Below are 20,068 nucleotides of genomic sequence, written 5' to 3' on the forward strand. Positions count from 1 at the left end.
AGATTTTAATGCATGCACCAGTGACAGTCAACTTGTTCGGAGCATGCCTGCTCGCTCCCAAAGATGGACTCTTCCCAGGTTAAATCAGCTAGTGCGTTTAAAAGTTACCATAATCAAATTAGCAGCAGTTTCACTCTACGGCAAACCATCCCAAATTTATTCGATCAGAATGAAGAACGTACGTCAGTAACAATGAACTTTAACAAGGATAATTTGTATGGTGTGCGATTGTTATGCCAGTAGATCGAAAAAACTTAGCAACTCCTTCATTCCAATTGAATAAAACAATGCAAAAATAAACATTTCACAATTAAAATTAGTTAATGTGATTCATACACTAAAAGTGGTTGATGTAAAATTATTATTGTATCATTAATAATGTTTTATTTAACATCAAGATTATTTATCCAGATATTATATTTGTTAATATTATTATTAACTACACTAGTATTTGGTTTCATTATATTTTGTGTTCTCTCAGACCTGATTAACTTAAATATATAACATCCATCCCTCCCGCACTTTTGGCTTCTAGCTGGTGAGGAGGTTTTTCAAACAGATAGGTGCATATGAGCCGAGGGGCATGAAAGTAGGCTATAGCACAGGGAGCATTAGTGTTACTCACAAGGACAGTAGATTTTGAATGAAATGAGTGAAGGGTCAGATAATTTAGCATGGGAGCATGACACCGAACTGATGCAGCGTGAGATGCGGAGTGCCCGTCTGTGCGTGTTATCTGGCATCCGCCACTAACTCGGTGCCTAGTGGCGTTACTCCTCCGCCAAGTTTGTCACCGGACAGTGCTAAAGAATTAAAGAGGTGTCCGGAGCTCACCGGTACGGGGAACTTTGTGGACAAAAAGCGCACATTATCACCTTTGAAAAAGGGGAAAGGCACAATGCAAGCTGTACACCCAACCGGCCGCCCAGTCTACCTGCTGTTACTGCGTACACTCGGGTCGCATGACACCGAACTGATGCGGCGCAAGATGTGGAGTGCCCGTCTGTGCATGTTATCCGGCATCCGCCACTGACTTGGAAATGTCTGCACAACTGGCAGCACCAAACAAATGATGTTCAGCAAAATTCAAATGAAGATTGCTATGTATGTATATGGAACTAGTCCTTTATCAGATGTTATTAATAAAACAACAGGAACTCTTTGTGGGGACATTTTTTGCCCCCATATTTTGAATTAAGGGGGCATGTTTGCCTAGAGCCCTCGTTAATTTCCATGTTAGGATGGAACACTAAAGAGATGGAGATGATGAGAGATGTTACAGGTGTTTAAGTGTCTCTCTTCACCATGCAGCTGGTGCAAAAAGCATTTTTGCTATTTCTACCTTTCATGTCAAATGTGCTGCATTATTACTGATGATGGAGCGGTAAGATATGAAAGCCATCAGAACTATAGACCGGTCCAGCGTCACACGCTTGCACTGTTAACAGCTTTGTTCATTATAAACAAGAGCGATAGTTTTATCGCGTCGCTCGATAATGGAGATGCAGTATAATACCATTTACATGTCGATTTGGTTTTGAAAGGTTTATAAATCTATAACATCTTAAATTCAGTAACTTTGCGACAAAGTGCTTGCTCACTGCATACACTCACACTAAACTGCTCAATGTGCTGCTGACAGCTACGTGGGAGAGAGGCAGAGAAAGAGCGGATTTACTCATGCATCTTCAGGAATTACAGTTTGATACAAAAACAAGTTTATTGTTTTGATTTGTTCGTCTGTATTTATTGGTTTAATAATTCGCAGCTGGACTGTAAAGTGAATAAAAGTGTGTGGGAATGTCCTGTGCTATGAACGTGGAACTTGTGGGAATTATTCAAATTGTGCGCAATATCCGCAATCCAGCACACAATTTTAGGCCATGTCATGGAAGGAAAGATTCTTGTGGGCTAAACCCAGGATGTCACTAAATTCTAGCGACGCCCCTGCATTTAACAGGTTTTGCCATGTCTTCTTGTTTAAAGAAAACGTCTTGTTACTGATATAACCTCTGTTCCCTGATGGAGGGAACGAGACATTGTGTCGATGTAGTGACATTAGGGGTTCAATCTTGTGAGCACCAATCACCTTTGCTTAAAATAGAAAAGGCTAATGAAAATTGCCGTGTGGAATTTGCATGCCACTCTCCGCCCCGGACATACGGGTATAAAAGTAGCACTTGCAGTTTCACCACCTGGTCCCAAAATGGAGTGGTGGGAACTTTGGGCACGTAACCGGGCCGGGGTCTCAAGATCACATGAGAGTGTGCCAGCCCAAACTCCAGGCATTCACTGGTAACAGAGAGTGCCTGAATGTCCCCCACCCTCTTGATGGAAGTGAGTGCCACAAGGAGGGCCATCTTCAGAGACAGAGTGCTGAGCTCGGCCTGCTCCAGGGGCTCAAACGGGGCTCTCTGTAGGTCAGGTAAGACCACAGAGAGATCCCAAGAGGGGATCATGCGCGGTCAAGGAGGATTCAATCTCCTCGTGCCTTTGAGGAACCTGTTGATCAGGTCGCGCTGTTGTGAGGGACTGCCATCCAGTGTATCGTGGTGAGCTGCTATGGCAGCCACGTACACTTTCAGGGTAGAGGGAGACAGCCGTCTCTCAAGCCCTTCCTGAAGAAAAGACAGCACAGACCCGACAGGGCATCTCTGTGTGTCTTCCCCACAGGAAGAAAACCAGTTAGCGAAAAGACGGCACTTCAAGGCATACAGCCACCTCATAGAGGAGGCCCTTGCCTGAGTGATCGTGTCTACCACCGCTGGTAGGTCCCGTCCAGGAGCCAGACGTGGAGATTCCAGAGGTCCGGCCGTGGGTGCTGGAGCGTGGCTTGCCCCTGAGTGAGAAGGTCCTGCCTCAGGGGAATGTGCCAGGGAGGTGCTACTGTCAGGAGCATCAGATCCGAGAACCAAGTCTGGTTGGGCCAGTACGGCACAATGAACAGGACTTGCTGCTCGTCCTCCCTGACTTTGAACAGAGTCTGTGCAATGAGGCTCACAGGAGGGAATGCATACTTGTGTAGCCCCCGAGGCCAGCTGTGCGCCAAGGCATCCGTGCCGAGGGGGGCCTCGGACAGGGAGTACCACAGAGGGCAGTGAGAGGAGTCTTGGGAGGCGAACAGGTCTACCTGTGCCTCCCCGAATCTCTCCCAAATCAGCTGGACTACGTGGGGGTGGAGTCTCCACTCCCCATGGAGCATTACCTGCCACGAGAGTGCGTCCACTGCATGGTTGAGGGCGCCCAGAAGGTGAGAAGCTTGTAGAGACTTCAAGGTCTTCTGACCAAAGGAGGAGGCAGTGGGCGAGTTGCGACATGCGACACGAGCGTACACCGCCTTGGCAGTTTATGTACGCTACAGTTGCCGTGTTATCGGTTCAGACCAACACATGCTTGCCCTGAATCAACGGCCGGAGCCTCCTCAGGGCCAGCAATACTGCCAGCAACTCTAAGAAGTTGATGTGCCATTGGAGTCGGGGCCCTGTCCAGAGCCCTGACACTGCCTGCCCGTTGCACATGGTGCCCCAGCCTGAGTTTAAGGCATCCATCGTTACTACGACGTGCCTTGAGACCTGCTGTAGGGGAACACCTACCCATAGAAACGTGATGGTCACACACTTGGTGCCGTGGCGCCACGCCCACCTCGGGACTCGAGTCTGTAGCCAGTGCTGAAGCGGTCTCATATGCATCAACCATACTTGCGTAGCCCCTGGTGCCATATGCCCCAGGAGCCTCTGAAATTGTTTCACTGGCACTACTACCTTCTGCCTGAAGGTCTTCAGGCAGGTCAGCACTGACTAAGCACGTTCGGTCGTAAGACATGCCCTGAGAGCGACCGAGTCCAACTCCATACTGAGAAAAGAGATGCTCTGCACAGGGGAGAGCTTGCTCTTCTCCCGGTTGACCTGAAGCCCGAGTCAATCGAGGTGCTGAAGCACAAGATCCCTGTGTGCACACAATAGATCTCGTGAGTGAGCTAGGATTAGCCAGGGGAGTACTCGCCCAATTGACCGGAAAGACTTCCAGCGCCTGGCTGTTGCGAGTGCGCTGGCCCAGGGAATGAGGAAACTGCTCTTTTATTGACCATTTGGGTGCCGAGGCCCAGAGGGCACTCGGCGATGTCATATTCACCACACACTGGCCCAGGGGCAATGGTGGGGCTGGAGAGATGTCCCGGGCCAGACCGGTCAGGAGTGGTCACCTCATCCCTGGGAGGGCCATGTCAGGACCGCCTTGATACCCGTCTGGGGTTCTTGGGGGCCAGCTGATGGGCAGGTGGAGCCGACTTCCCGCGGGAGGATCTTTTTCTGCCATCGAGGGTAGTCAGAGTGGACAAGCCCGCGAAGCGTGTACGGACAGTAAAAGGTGCCTTCCACGACTTTGTTAGCTCCTCGTGCACTTCCGGGAAGAAAGGCACCAGGGCGGGGCATGGCCGTGAGTCAAACTCCAGAAACCAATCATCCAGCCACGAGCGCTCAGGGCAGGGTGGAGGGTTTCAGTTCAGCCCGATGATCGCAGCTGCCCGGGCAAGCACGGCTGCCATCTCAGCGTCCGACTCATCCTGTGCTCTACCACCCATGGACGGGAGCTCAGAAGATTCGTCCGCATCCGATAGCAGAAGCCCACCCTCTGATGCCGCAACCGAAAGCTCATCCTCGTTGTAGCTCTCTGGCCACTGTGGCTAGTGCTTTTTCACTCAGGATTTTCATTAGCCAAAATCCCCCGCTCCACAAAAAGTGATAAAGGTAACTGGAGCCTGCAGCTGTATGCATTTGTTTGGATATTTTGTTTGAACGAGAATGACATTTAGCAGGACACAGGCCTAATGATTTAATTCAACTCTTGGAATATCTCAAGGTAAATATGGACAGTTAGAACAGCAGAAGGAAAGGACTTTAAATCCGTTCATTCTTAAATTGACTTGCTCTTCCAAAAGATTTCTATTGTTCTTGTATTGTTTAACAGTGGCATTTGTAATAAAAAAGTCCATCACCACATTAAGACCATTGATGGTTCCTTATTACCATGGTTAGATCAATATACTGTAGGTTGTCTTTATAAAAATAAACTGTAGTTTTTGTTATGAAAAAAAAATAGCCTAAACACATTTAGAAGCTTTTCCTAAAACTTTCAAAGTTGTAATAAAAATTAGGTCTAACAGATCTGCCCTAATAGATTTAATATTAATCTATAAAATCTCATAATACCAGTTAGTATTACTGCAGTAAAACATTTTTTATACATTTTATGAAAGGCGATGATATGTAGTTTGAAAAGTCTTGTAATTTATTTTGGTGCATTCCAGAGAGTTGTCTCCCCTTTCCTTGTCAGTTCTGTTTATAATCTCGAGGCTGTCTAGCCTTTTGAGATGTTTGACTTCCTCCAAAGTGTTGTTATGTAGAACAATCTGTGTCATATTCAAATGGGTTCCCTAAGTTTTGTGGTCTGTGCCGCAATATCAAAGCTCTGGAGCACGCTGGTATGCTCTGCAGTGCTTTGCGCAAAACCTTGCATCATTTACCCCACGCAGATGCGAGTGTATTAAGTGCTTATAAAGTGCTGAATGGGAAATTTATATAATTACATTTGCTTCAGCAACATTAAGTAACGAAAGGGTGTTTTTATGCGATATGCAGTAACCATGGAGAGAGGGGCACTCAGGTTTAGGAATAGGGTTAGGGTTAGGTTGAGGGTTAGCGGTAAGTTTAACAGTGTAACTACAAATGAAATGAAATGCAGGTACTTTAAATGCAAGTACAATACAACAACATGTATGTACATAATAAGTACATTGTATCAAATTCTTAAGTATATAGTAGTTAAAGACATCTAAAATGAAGTGGGACCGAAAAACTATAAAACACTATCATTTTGCATAATGAAATTAAGTGCATTTAAAAGAACATTGGTAAACTACTGTAAGCCAGTGTAAATCATGGTAGTCTTTGTTGAAGGTCCTACTGCCTTTGATTTAGTCTGATTTAAAAAATAAATAAATAATACATTGTGTGTAGACAGGATGATTTTTATTGTACAATGGTAATAAAAATCCTATTGAATTACAAAAAAACTCAAAAGTAAAACATCCAGACTCATTACAGTAATAAGAAAGAGATTTATTTTGCTTTATAATAATCTGAATTGGCGGAAGGGATGCTCCTCTCCAGTTAATTGATAAAAAAATAATGTCACAATGCAAAAAATCATAATGGACTAAAGTTTGGGAGTAGCTAGTTTATCTGACCCTGTCAATCATTATGCAAAATTAAATAAACAGCTGCAATGACAATTATTCCAACATTTCTCCACCACCCCATCTCCTGCCCTATTTATTACTAACTTAGTCCAGGAGGGCTTTAATGCTTTAACCCTATGTCTTAGACAGCATCTTTTTACCGTCATCGTATTGAAGGATTATATGAACATGCAAACTTCATTTAATTTATGCAAAACATATTTTATATATTTTTACTTTTGATTTTGGGCTGAAATATGACTTGAACATTTCTATATGAGATTCAGTGCAAATACATATATTATCACTACATATCTCTTGTTTAGCTTGCATACTGCATTTGACTGTGTGCTCACAGATGCAGCAGATCGCATGTGTTACGAGAGGCTGAACACTGAGGGGACAGAGCGGGGCAACTGCGGTCAGGACCCCAGCTCGCAGGCCTGGATTCAGTGCAATAAACAGTGAGTCACATGGGCTGCATCCCAAAGCTGACAGTCAATGACTTCACAGGCAACATTTTGAATGCACCTCCTAAGGACACCTTAATGTCATGTCAAATGCTCTAAAACAAATTCAAGTGAGCTTTAGACATAACCAAGCAAATGTTTAGTAACTACAATGCTTATTTCTCAGTAGAAATGGAGTCATACTTTGAACATTCTAGACATCAATAAACAAATTTACTGCTTTCAACTGCACCAGCAGACATCATTCTTTTACATTTCCACCAACAGCTGAAATACACACACACACACACACACACACAGGATTGTATAATTTCATTGGCAGCCAAGACCACATCTACAGTAGCTGCCTTTAAAAACTGACTAGATGAGGGCATCTTAGAACTAATGCCTTCCTACCTCTAAAAAATGCCTTTCTACCTCCAGCCTACAAAGGTAGTGTTTTTCAGCTTTCAGACACAGCCATGATGTTACCATAACAATCTTGTTTTCTCCCTTTGACTGCTTGTTTCCTGTAATTCACCTCCTTTTCATTCTCTTCATCTCTGTCTGTGTTCAACTGTTGTTTTTGTTTATTTCTCTCTCTATCCTTTCACAGGGATGTGTTGTGTGGGTTTTTATTGTGCACTAATATTACGGTGAAACCACGGTATGGAGACTTACAAGGAGAAATCACAAGTCTTACCATCTACCATCAGAACAAGTACCTGGACTGTCGGTTAGTTTGTAAACCAGATAGAAACCCATAACATACAGTGCTAAAAAGCCTGTTCTTATAGCTGCAGTGTGAAGTTTCAGTGCCACCAGTGTCACCAAATGGAATAGCAAAAATAACTATTGATTCCACCCAGTCTTCGATTGGTCAGACAAACAGGTTGGCCCCTCAAACTCACACCATTGGTTGAGTCAAAAGCTAACATCTCAGAACAAAGTTTTTAAAAAAGAATCACGGAGCCTTTTCAGGAAGTCAATCTACCAATGGCTTATAGTAGTTTAAGTGATATACGAGAAAGTACATTAACATCCAAAACAATTACACACATAAGCTTTTATCAGTATCTTTGTCTACTAGTTTAAAGAATGTTAGTATATTTTTACTAGAACACAAGAGCATGATGCTAATAAAGAACAGGATTTTTTGCAGTGTATAAACAATATTAAGAGGAGAAAAACAATTATGCCTTCAGGAATTGAAATTGTTCTTATCCATTGTTTGCAGTGTGTGTTTGTGTTATGTGGTAATGGTGAGCTGTTGTTTGTGTGTGTGTGTGTGTGTGTGTGTGTGTGTGTGTGTGTGTGTGTGTGTTCTCTAGTAAAGATACAATACAATAGATATATCGATATTTCTCAATACTATTTTTCACGTATTGTGTTGATGCTTTAGATGCTTGTTTTCATTTCTAATTTATTTATAGGTGTTTTATCTTTTTCAACAGTAAAATTGATAAGGGTGCAGTATAATTTGGATGCAGGATGCAGTATATGCAGTATATCTAACCTATAGGTGGCAGTAGTAATAATATATAACATCAAAGCTGCCAGGTGCTACACACACATTACAGTAAGTGCCATGGTGGAATAAGATCACCATATGCTGCATTCAGGTCAGGCCGCCCTTTGTTTTACTTAAAAAAGTCTAATGAATTACATACTGTATCATGACTCTTTCTCCAATTATTATGGAATTGATCCACCAAAAAATCTGAATCAGGCCCACAAAAAAATAAAAAAATAAATAAATATTATTTTTATTAATTATTAAGTACCAAACATTAGACATAGGTGTTGTGCTTAATGTAACACTGCAGAAACAGCATAGAGCAAAGCATCTGCAGTGGCGCACCTCGAGAGCCTTTGGATACAGCCGATGTCAAAAAGTAAACTAAAAAAAGTAACCGAACAAACTTGTATCTTACAACATCTTAAGGAAAACAACCAACAAACTTTGTGTTATATGTTTCCTGCACCACTTTTTAGCGATGGAGCTAAATCTCCAGCACCTTAGCAAAGAAAATAAGTTGAGAGCTTCGGCTTAGTGTTTGAATTGAATGTGATCAAATAAAAAGGCATTGTACCGTGAAATAATGCCAAGACAACATGTCTCTTTGTAGCGTTGTGCTTCGCTGATTCCACTCAAACACAAACATACAGCATGACTAGTGTAGTCTGATGCGACTAGTGTAGCCCTGCCCCAAATGACACCCTAACCCCTAGCAAGTCCACAAGGGTGCATGAGTTATAAAAGTGTGCATTATGGACAGAATATATAAATATATATTTTTTTAAATACATCAGTTGATTGAAGTCTTGAAAATCAACTGATGCATTTTAAAATATATATATATATATATATATATATATATATATATATATATATATATATATATATTTAAATGATTTGCAATAAACTATTCTCCTTTTTTTCATATTTTCTCATTGAAACAACAATAACAATGGTTTAGTTTTATTTATTTAATATTATTAATTTAATCTTTGGTAAAGTGAATAAAGTTTTTTATTTTTTTATTTTATTTTTATTTATTTTTTACCAATTATACTCTAAAATGATACTGACCACATTTACATGCACTTAAGAAAACTGTTTATTCAAGGGATTTCGGAGTTTGCGAGCGGCATTCTGAAACATCATGTAATCGAGAACGCCGATTTCCTTAGAGATTAAGAGAAAGTGATTTAACACACCCAGGTTTCTACCAGAGAATGTGGATTAATGTGGTCATCTAAACACATAACCAGTGTTCTTAAAGGTTTTTGAGGCATGCGCATTTGCGTGAACAGACTTGATAACAAATGTCATAGGATGGAACCCAACAACAAGTCAACAAAGTGGAAAGAATTTAACATTTCTGGGAGTACAGTGGGGAAAACTCATACACTATAAACTAGACCAATTTCTACACACCAATGTAAAATATCGACCGTCCCTCATGTTCGCGTATATGCGCTCCTACAATGGGGGAATCCTGGAGTTTTAGTAAAAGGGAAACCCCACTATTGCAGCACAATTCAGCTGCAGTTTGCGATGGATAGTTAAGAAAACAAAAAGAGCAACTACTCTGGAGTATCTGGAAATAAAGCGAAGCAACAGAGAATAAATAGCAACGTGTTCCTCGGATGCCATGTTTGTTATTTACACAAGCGTTGCGGTGAAATTACGTTGTTGTGGAGAAAGCTGCTTACTGACTTGAGCTGCATGTATACGGGAGTAAATAGTATGCCATTTATATGCCGGTTATGGTGGTTGTTTCTTGCAATATGCGGCTTTCTCCCAATAAGCTGCTTTCTGCTGTCCATGTAAACATAGTCACTATATACACAAGAAAATCAAGTGATCAGTTGTTCACAATCAGAAAAAAAAAAAAAACAATAACTGAAGTTAAAATGTACACTTCATACCATCTTCAACCTTTTTTCTCCAGCATGACACATCAATCCAATAGGATTGGTCAACTGGGACACCCTATGGCCCTGTGGAATTTGCGAGCCTGCGCAAATGAAGGCCACAAGAAAGCAAGTCCACATCAAGTGCGCCATTTGGGACAGGGCCTTGGTTTGAAGTAGTCTGATAAATTCTGACTGATTGAGTGAATTTACTGAATCAGGTGTCCGTTTCACAAAAGCATTGTTTGCCAACTATCATTGCAAGTTCCATTGTTCATAAGCTGTCCACTTTTGGTTAAAAGCATAGTTTCTTGTTAGTTTGAGGTGTCAATGTCATTTGACTTTGCTGAGGCTTTTTATATATTTTATTCCATAAATGTCTTTCATTCTGTCAAGACTTTTGACCCTGTTTACATGCACTTCAGAAAAGTGGTGTTATAAATCTTCATGTAAATGTGAACACCATTTTTGTTTTCATTAAGTCATAGGATTAAGAGAAAGGGCTCTTCTGGAGAAGGCAGCTAAATGCGCATGCTTGTATGTGTTCAAATGTGCCTTGGGAACCTCAGAGTATGTTGAAGAGGGAAAACGTCTTGGTTACTGTCATAACCTCCATTCCCTGATGGAGGGAACGAGACGTAGTGACACTAGGGGTCGCTCTTGGGAGCCCAAAACACCTCTGATCTTTGAGAAAAGGCCAGTGGGAATTGGTGAGTGGAATTTGCATGCCACTCCCCCAGACATACAGGTATAAAAGGAGCTGGCTCGCAACCACTCATTCAGGTTTTGCGCTGAGGAGCCGAGACAGGGTCCCGGCCATTTCAGCGGGTAGCTCAGTGTTATGGCAAGAGGGACACAAAGTCTCATTCCCTCGCACCCTGGGGGCAAGACAAACTCATAGTGGGGACAGGCCGTGCCAGCCGTGGCCACTTCTGCATGGGGGGGTGTCCTTTCCCAAGGGGAAACACACCGCAGAGACCACACCCTGCCCAAAGGGGAGGTAACGTGTGGAGAATACGTCACATGGACTTACTGACCAGCAGTACCGCATGTGGAAGAAGTCCCCGTGGTAGGTCCTGCCCAGAGGGGAGGAGCTCTACAAACACGGCAACCAGTGGCAGAGGGAGCTCTGCCCAAGGAAGACATGGATTTACCAACAGGGAAACCGTACTGTTGAAAATACATCACACAGGGTTACCCATGGGAAACCAGCACATGTGGAGCACCTACCCCAGTACAGGGCATACTAGAGCACGTACTGAGCCGGCATCAAATTTCTCCACCGAATTCGCCTGCCACAGGGCTGAGGAGGAAAGACATCCAGGGTTCACCGTCTCGTGAACTTGCATGGAGGTAAAAAGTGCACATCTTCCCCTCCGGGAGGGGAAAGGTGCTGTATGCATGCGGTACACCCGGCCAGCTGCCCCACATACTTACCTGTTCGTACCTGAAAACACACAGGACGAAACCAGCTCAACCCGGAGATTATAAAATCTCACGAAGGTATTGGGTGTTGCCCAGCCCGCTGCTCTACAGATGTCTGCTAGAGAGGCGCCATTGGTCAAGGCCCAGGAGGCTGCCACACTCCTAGTGGAGTGTGCTCGTAGTCCCAAATAGGGCGGCACGTCCTGGGCCTGGTACGCCAAAGCGATGGCATCCACGACCCAGTGGGCGATCCTCTGTTTGGAGACAGCCCTCCCTTTCTGCTGTCCTCCAAAGCAGACAAAGAGCTGCTCAGAGCGTCTAAAGCTCTGCGTGCGGTCCATGTAGATGCGCAAAGCACGCACTGGACACAGCAACGACAAGGCTGGGTCTGCCTCCTCCTGAGGCAGTGCTTGTAGGCTCACCAACTGATCCCTAAAAGGGGTCGTGGGAACCATGGGCACATAGCCCGGTCGGGGTCTCAAAACCACGTGAGAGTACGCCGGACCGAACTCCAGGCAGGTGTCGCTGACAGAGAATGCCTGCAGGTCCCCAACCCTCTTGATGGACGTGAGCGCAGTCAGGAGGGCAATCTTCAATGAGAGAGCCTTTAGCTCAACTGACTCTATGGGCTCAAACAGGACTATCCACAGGCCCAACAGGACCACAGAGAGATCCCACGAGGGAATGAGGCACGGCCTAGGAGGATTCAACCTCCTCACGCCTCTAAGGAACCTGATGATCAGGTCGTGCTTCCCGAGGGACTTACTGTCCACCGCGTCATGGTGCGCCGCTATAGCAGCCACATACACCTTCAAGGTGGAGGGGGACAGCCGCCCCCCAACCTCTCCTGCAGGAAGGAAATCACCAACCCGACTGCGCATCTTTGGGGGTCTTTACCTCGGGAAGAACCCCAATTTGTGAACAAACGGCACTTCAAGGCATACAGGTGCCTCATAGAGGGAGCCCTGGCCTGAGTGAGCTATAATCAGCCCACTTCCCTTAGCGGGGCATGGGCTGCCTCTGCGACTTTCATAAAGATGTGAGGCGACAGGGACAGACCGAAGGGAGGACCTTGTACTGATACGCCCGGCCCTCAAAGGCGAACCATAGAAAGGGTCTGTGCCGAGGTAAAACCGAAATGTGGAAGTACACATCCTTCAGGTCTACCGCCGCAAACCAATCTTGATGCTGACACACGACAGAATGCGCTTCTGCCTCAGCATCAAGGCTCAGTTCAGCACTTGCAGGTCCAAGATTGGCCGCAACCCAACTCCTTTCTTTGGCACAGTGAAGTAGGGGCTGTAGAACCCCTTCTTCATCTTGGCTGGAGGGACAGGCTCTATCTGCATGCAGGGCAGCAGCGTTCTCGCCCCTCACCGAGGTGAAGTGGATGCTGCTGAACCTGGGCAGGTGCATGGCGAACTGAATGGCATAGCCGAGTTGGATCATCCTGGCCAGCCAGCGCAACAGATTGGAGAGCACTAGCCACACCTCCAAGCTCTGAGCAAGGGGCACCAAGGGGACAATCGCGTCTGACGTACCTGTGGGTGGGGCCTTGTGGCGGGGTGGAGCAGGAGTTGCCACGTCAAGGAGCCTCACATACCGAGCTCATGGCTGTGCTAAGAGAAACGTCAAAGCACTTACTTTGCTCCACTTGCCCACCATAGGACCGGTCAGTGACAGGGAGGAGGGTGAACATCCACATGACTTGTCACAACCGCCTAAGCGTGGGTGGGTGTGTGTGTGCCGCAGCTGGGCACGCGAAGGCGGGGAACCCACTTCCGTAGAGCCCTACCTGCCATGAAAGTTTGGTGTCCGGTTGTCGTAATAACGACGGCCGTAAACACCGGCTGTGTGACCCAGTAAATGAGGAAACCGCTCTTTCCTTGAAAATGTGGGTGCCGAAGCCCCTTGGGCGTGCAACGAAATCAAATTCAAAGGAAACAAAAGATTCTCCTCCCAGCCCTCCACCAGGGGATGGAGTGGTCTGTCCACCACCTCCAAACTTACAGCGGGTCTCCTCGTCCCTGGGTCGCAGGGGCGCTTTGAAGCCTTCCTAGGGTTCTTGGCACCGAATCGTGGGACAGGGGTCATCAGCTTCCTGCAGGGGGCTCTACGTTGGGGCCGGGCCCAGGCTGCGGCAGAGCCGGTGTCATCACCTTTGGGGACACCCTTGATGGGGTGTGGGACCTTGAGGCATACCGGGGCAGGATGTGTTGGATAGCCTCCATCTGCTTCTTGACCGCTGAGAACTGCTGGGCAAAGTCCTCGATGGTGTCTCTGAACAGGCCAGCCTGGGAGATGGGGGCATCAAGGAAGTGTACCTTGTCGGCATCTTTCATCTCGACCAGGTTAAGCCACAGATGGTGCTCCTGGACCAGCAAGGTGGACATCGCCTGCCCGAGAGCCTGCACCGTGACCTTTGTGGCCCGGAGGGCTAGATCAGTCGCCGAGCACAGTTCCTGCATCACTCCCGGGTCAGGACTACCCTCGTGCAGCTCTTTCAATGCCTTGACCTGGTGCATTTGCAGGAGGGCCATGGCATACAGGGTGGAGGCAGCCCTGGATGACGTGGACTTACAGGCCTTGGACAGGAGTCTCAGGCAATTCCGCCAGGTGGCAGTGTTTTGCGGGCACAGGTGCACCGCAACCGCCTTGTCCACCTGGGGAATCGCCGTGTACCCCCTGGCTGCCCCACCATTGAGGGTAGTGAGAGCGGAGAAGCTCAGAGGTTGGGCCCGGGCAGTAAAAGGTGCCTGCTATGACTTTGTGAGCTCCTCGTGCACCTCCGGGAAGAATGGAACCAGGGCAAGGCGTGGCCATGAGCGACGCTTGAGCCCAGGAACCTATCATCAAGCTGCGAGGGCTCAGGGCAGGATGGAGGGTTCCACTCAAGCCCGACGCTCGTGGCAGCCCGGGCAAGCATGGCCGCCAGCTTCACGTCGGCCTGAGACTGGGCAACCACACCCAAAGGTGGGAGCCCAGTCAATTCCTCCACGTCCGACTGGATCAGCCCACTCTCCGATGCTGCTATCAAGAGCTCATCCTGCTCTTGAGCCCTGAATGAGACATCAAACTCGCCCTGGGGCGAGCCGCCTGTCTCATCCCAGAACTCGACCGGGGAAAACGAGCGTACTGGGGAATGGGAGGTCCGTGGGGGAATACCCAGCAGAACAACTCCCATTGTGGTCCCCAAATCGCCCCCAGTGCTAACCGTCGCGTCCTCATACCCGTAGGTAGAAGAACCGGGGTGGGCAGTGGCTGGAGTGGCTTTCCCCCTGAGAGCATGAGCCATCCATAAACGCTGTCTCAGCATGGCTGTAACCCAAATAGGTGAGACAGTGATCGTGGCCGTCAGAGGCGGAGAGGTAACGACCGCAACCAGGAACTATACACAGACGGAAAAGCATCTTTAAAAAGATGCTCTCCGTCAGTGCCACTCTTTTAAAGGAAAATACTCTTTTAGAATATACTCTTTCTTTTTAGCTGTCGAAGCGCCCAGGGGCGTTCTCTGCACTTTATCTGTGCATGAGGGGAGAAACCGCTGAACACAGAGGTGAATGGAATGGCAGTGGAATTCAATGAATGAATACCGCTTGGCTCGAAATTGTGTGGAATCTTAAATATTTCTTATATTATGTCATTGTAATCATGTAATCACTAGCACGCAAGCAACAGCGAGAGAGGAGCAGGCTATTTTATTTATAAGAAGTTTTTCGCAGCTGCATTCCAATCTAAATCTTGATGTCATCCATCCTCATGATCACGCAGTGTGTTTTCATCAGCTGAATAGGAGGCTAAACAAAAAGTTAAAATGTGACGAGACTTTCGCTGCGTGTGCAAGCCATTCGCGCATCACAAGCCAATGAACTATTTAGCCCTTTTCGGTGAATCGCACCAGCAAAATCCTAAAACTTTATTTCCAGGTTTCATTTATATTTTGAATAGACTCAGATTTTTTGAACCACACAATGTAGGTTTATTTTTTCTCTTTTAATCGTTTAATGTAATTTTAAGTGTGAACACGTTTTAAGGATGGTGTACCTGTATGCTGGGTTGGAAACCTCAAGGATTAATAGTGGTGTTTTCCTTATTACATCACGTGTTGTTCTGAATGCAAAAAGAAACAAATGAAACACGGAATGTAGGCTGTCATCCGCGCAGCCTGACCAAAGCAAAGCTGGCACGTTTACTCGCGCGATTGACCAAAAGTGAAGCGCTGACGTCTCATGATGCACGAATGGCTTGCACGCGCTGCACAAGTATGTTGGGTATACTGCAGTCTGAAAATATTTTAACTTTTTGTTTAGCCTCCCATTCAGCTCATGAAAACACTGCGGGATCATGAGGAAGGATTACATCAAGATGTAGACTGGAATGCAGGTGCAGAATTTTATGTAAATAAAATAGTCTACTCCTCTCTCGCCGTTGCTGGCGTGCCACTGATTACCCCTCCGCATGCCAATGCTGGCACGCATGCCATAGGTTGCCAACCCCTGCTCTAGTCATATCAGTCTTAGATAAAAGACTGCTTTTTATTTCTACATATCATGATACGTATTGTCTCTGGACATATGGTTCGTGATGCATTTTTGTATTGCAAAGTAGCTGACAATACCCAGCCCTGGTGGTTTGTGTGTATGTGTTTGTGTGTTCTCTGGTAATGGTGAGCTTTTGTTTGTGTGTGTTCTGTTGTGATAGTTAGCTGTTGTATGTAGGTGTGTGCGTTCTCTAGTAATGATGAGCTGTTGTTTGTTTGTGTGTTCTCTGGTAATGTTGAGCTATTGTTTGTGTGTATTCAGTGGGGGTCATGCGGTGTTAGAAGATGGCACGGATCTTGGGTATGTGGAGGACGGAACACTGTGCGGTCCTAATATGATGTGTCTGGACCATCGCTGTCTACCTGTAACCACCTTCAACCTGTCGTCCTGTCCTGGGTCATCATCATCTCTTGTGTGCTCTGATCACGGGGTAAACTAACATCACACTAACATACTGTCTGTTTTTTGTCCTAGGATCTTGTACTATATAAAAAAAATTTTTTTTAAAAACTGTGTATTCAACTATGATGAATATTTCATAATTAAAGAGATATAATCCTGAGATTGTAACTAAGAAAACATCAAAAGTCTCTTCAACAGACAGAAATAGTTTATATTTAATAAATAGTTTGGCAGAATCTTTCAGAATAATTCCTTAAAATGAGTTAATTCATGTCAGCTCTCTGGATAAATTTAAGGTGTTATAATGGATGTGACATTGGTAGGTTTGGTCTTGGTGGAATACATCTGCTTACACTCCTGCTGCTGCTACCGCAAAGCAAGTACAAAGATTTTTTTACTGCTAGATTATACACAGACATGTAAGACATGCTGCTGCAAAATTATACATACACAAGACATGCTGCATCAATGTAGGACATGCTGCTGCACAATTAGACTTGCAATATACATTAAAGCAAGGAAGCTGCGCAAAGACAATACAAAATCCAAAGCCCAATAATGCAGATCTACCTGCGAATCCGTGCGACAAGACAATGTGTGAGCATAGAAGATCGAAACTTCACACACTGACCTGTTGGCTCAACACAAAGAATACATATTTCAAAGCTGCAGGTTGCAGGAAAGTGAGTAGACAGTATATTTTAACATTTTGAATATAATAATATTTGTTAATTGTGATGTATTAATTACTAAAATCAGAAGCTCTCTCTTGTGACATCGTATCCTGGTCCGTTGTGTTGTCCAAATTATTTTTGCATGTTCAAAGCCTTGTGTGACAGCCCCTTTAGCCTAGCTATATGTAGATTTATTTAGACTAATGACCAAAGATAGCTACAGAATGGTACTCAACCAGAATAACTTTTTTACTGCCACAGTTGCCGCTTTACTGCCACTTGCAGCTCTAAACCACTAGATAGTGCTGTAACCATGCTATTTTAACAAGCTGAAGCTGAACATGTCACAGCTCATTCTTACGAGAAGTAGATTGCTACTGCTACAGGGAAACAGTGACGTTTTGTGACATCACAAGGACCAATACATCAGCAAAAGACTGCCTCTACCAGAACCCTTCTACATTGGGAAGCCTACAAGGTTAGCATAAAATAGCATAACGTGGTGGTCCAATAGACATTCTGTGGGCGGTACACTTGCAAGGAGACAAGATGCCATTTTTTTAATGGATGTCTATGGAGGAGATGCTTCAGTGTACTGAATAAGCTGCTTTTTTGAAGAAACAGCTTAATGACTTAATCACTTAATGAATTTACTGCCTGTTCGCCAGTCTTCAACATGTTTTGCACTTAACAATCCTTTTGGAATAAACTATGTGTGAAGTTTTCTACGATAAAATTGCAGTTTTATAAGAGAAGTCATGGACCATTTTGCGACAGGTAGGTGTCCATTCACAGCTCTCCCCATTCATTTGTCGTAACACGCTAGTTGGTAAAAGGGCAGAGGTTGCTATCTCAGTAAATAATAGAATATCTGGCCTCAACACCAAGTCATCAATGCCCACTTTTACTATGTTGCACCCTTGGCCCCATCCACTTAAACTCAGTCTGACAGGTGAAGAGGAGAGAGTTCACCCTCATCTGTCATGGGAGATTCATCTACACCAAAGGAGACTTACACAGGACACCTTCCTAAATGTTTTTTTTTACATAAACATGCACTAGCTAAACTGCTTCGACCATTATTATGCATCTTTCACCACTTTTTAAAAGATGTCAAGTTATAACCTTAATTATAATCTTAAAATGAGACCTCCATTCTGTGTCTTGCTGTTTTGAGCATGAATGTGTCCAGGATGCATTTTTTGCTTCCATCTGCTTTTGCTTCCATCTATTTTCAATTGTTTTTCTATGTAAACTTGTACTAGATTGACATCTTTGATCGTTTTGATGAGTTTCTGGTGGTGAATGCTGCGTTTTAAGAGCACAACCACTCATCTGCTGGCTGAGAGAACTGCATGCCATCCTGTATGTAAAGAGGCATGGAAGATGTAAGATGTCGCACTTGTGAAGACCAGCATCTCTGCTTTGGCCTGTTGTAGCACCCCAAGTACAGGAAAAGGGTGACTTCTGATCACATCAGTTCAGGATTGTTTCACCATGGATTGTATTACATTTGTGTGTTTAGAATATTTCAGCGTGTATTGTATGTGTGTATAATATGATTCAAGCTTTGCAAAGGAACTGTTATTGAAGGATGGAACAGTTAAAACACTATTGGACCCGACTGCAAATCTGTAAGTAACCAGTTTCATTCACGAATGCTTTAAATGTCATGACTGATAGTTTATGTGCTGCTGTGCTTGAGTGAACAGTTTCATACATTCAGATGAAATGTGTTGGGTGTGCGTTATGTGTGAACCCTTTTATTTAGTTTTGTATTATTTTGGAATTAGTACATTTTCTTCCAATTGAGTTTCAAATATGTATTTCTTTGTATTTGAGGGGCTGCACGATGTTAGCCAATCATAACAGTGGGTGTTAACATTAAAGTTTAAAGGAGGCACTTAGGCCAAAACCGAGCGTTTCAGAACGAGGGCCAGAGACAGGGTGGAAAATTATCATATATTACTAAATTATGACTGTTTTTGTGCAAAAAAAAAAACTTTACAAACTTTATAAGTGGACCTCAGGGAAGGTAATAAAATTATTTAAAGAGTGTCATGACTCCTTTTAAAGCCGTGTTTTTACGGAGTGACTATGTGAACTATATGTAGCACTGACTGCCTACACAATCTGACTATTTGACCTCCAAATCAAAGAGAACCAGACAAAACTATAGAAAAGCACCTGCGCCTGTCAAAGAAGTAGGGTGAAGAGTAAAGATTTTGAATGTTGCTTTTACTGCGAGTGACCGGAGTTCGAATCTGCTTTTTCCGATCCCACTCTTCCATCCACATTACACTGAAGTTAACACAAAACGTTTTAGACGTGGAAATAAAATGTCTTAGGGGAGTGTGTTATAACTGAAAGTAAACATAATGACGCAAATGTGAAGTAAAAGTGGTGATCAGTGAAGGTCGGGCAGAGAAAAGAAGGGTTTAGTGCAGGTAAGGGGCGGCGAAGTGTGGTATCCGCTTCCTCCAGTGCGGTGGAGAGCAACGCGGCCCAGCATTTTGGTCCATTGGCCGCGACGCATGCTTTCGGTCTGAGACACTGGTTGGACAGCTTGTTCTGTTGACAATTGATGGAACTGCTCCCTTCATGGACCTGCGAGGATACCATTGTGCATACATGAGGGAAGAGACTGATCTCCCGAGAAGAGCCATGCTTACCTTATAAATATACAATTAATTAAATGTATTTTTGGCTCGACTCCAGTATCTCGCACACTCACTGCCTGGAAATGGATGACGTGAGTTCCACTGTCTTCAATCTAATTGTCATTTGCATAAAATTGAAATTTTCTCAATTTGTCTTGTCACTATACACGGCGACCTCTGTCGCCAACGGTCACTGCAGCTCATGTCGCCGGAAGTCGCTCTGCTCTCATTGAAAATGAATGGGATTGTGTCACCGGCGGTG

The 20,068-nt window shown here is 44.7% G+C and overlaps 1 protein-coding gene across 3 annotated transcripts in view; it reads left to right on the plus strand.

The window, feature by feature from the left end:
• Nucleotides 1-20,068, plus strand: part of adam11 (ADAM metallopeptidase domain 11) — a 162,959-nt gene that overhangs the window by 105,506 nt on the left and 37,385 nt on the right. For all 3 annotated transcript variants that reach the window (XM_051666956.1, XM_051666957.1, XM_051666954.1), the window contains exons 21-23: nucleotides 6,594-6,699; nucleotides 7,301-7,420; nucleotides 16,332-16,500. In XM_051666956.1, coding sequence (XP_051522916.1) covers nucleotides 6,594-6,699; nucleotides 7,301-7,420; nucleotides 16,332-16,500 — 395 coding nt within the window. The remainder of the gene's footprint in view (nucleotides 1-6,593; nucleotides 6,700-7,300; nucleotides 7,421-16,331; nucleotides 16,501-20,068) is intronic.

The sequence above is a fragment of the Myxocyprinus asiaticus genome, chromosome 32 (assembly GCF_019703515.2).
Source record: "Myxocyprinus asiaticus isolate MX2 ecotype Aquarium Trade chromosome 32, UBuf_Myxa_2, whole genome shotgun sequence".
In the NCBI taxonomy this organism is placed as follows: domain Eukaryota; kingdom Metazoa; phylum Chordata; class Actinopteri; order Cypriniformes; family Catostomidae; genus Myxocyprinus; species Myxocyprinus asiaticus.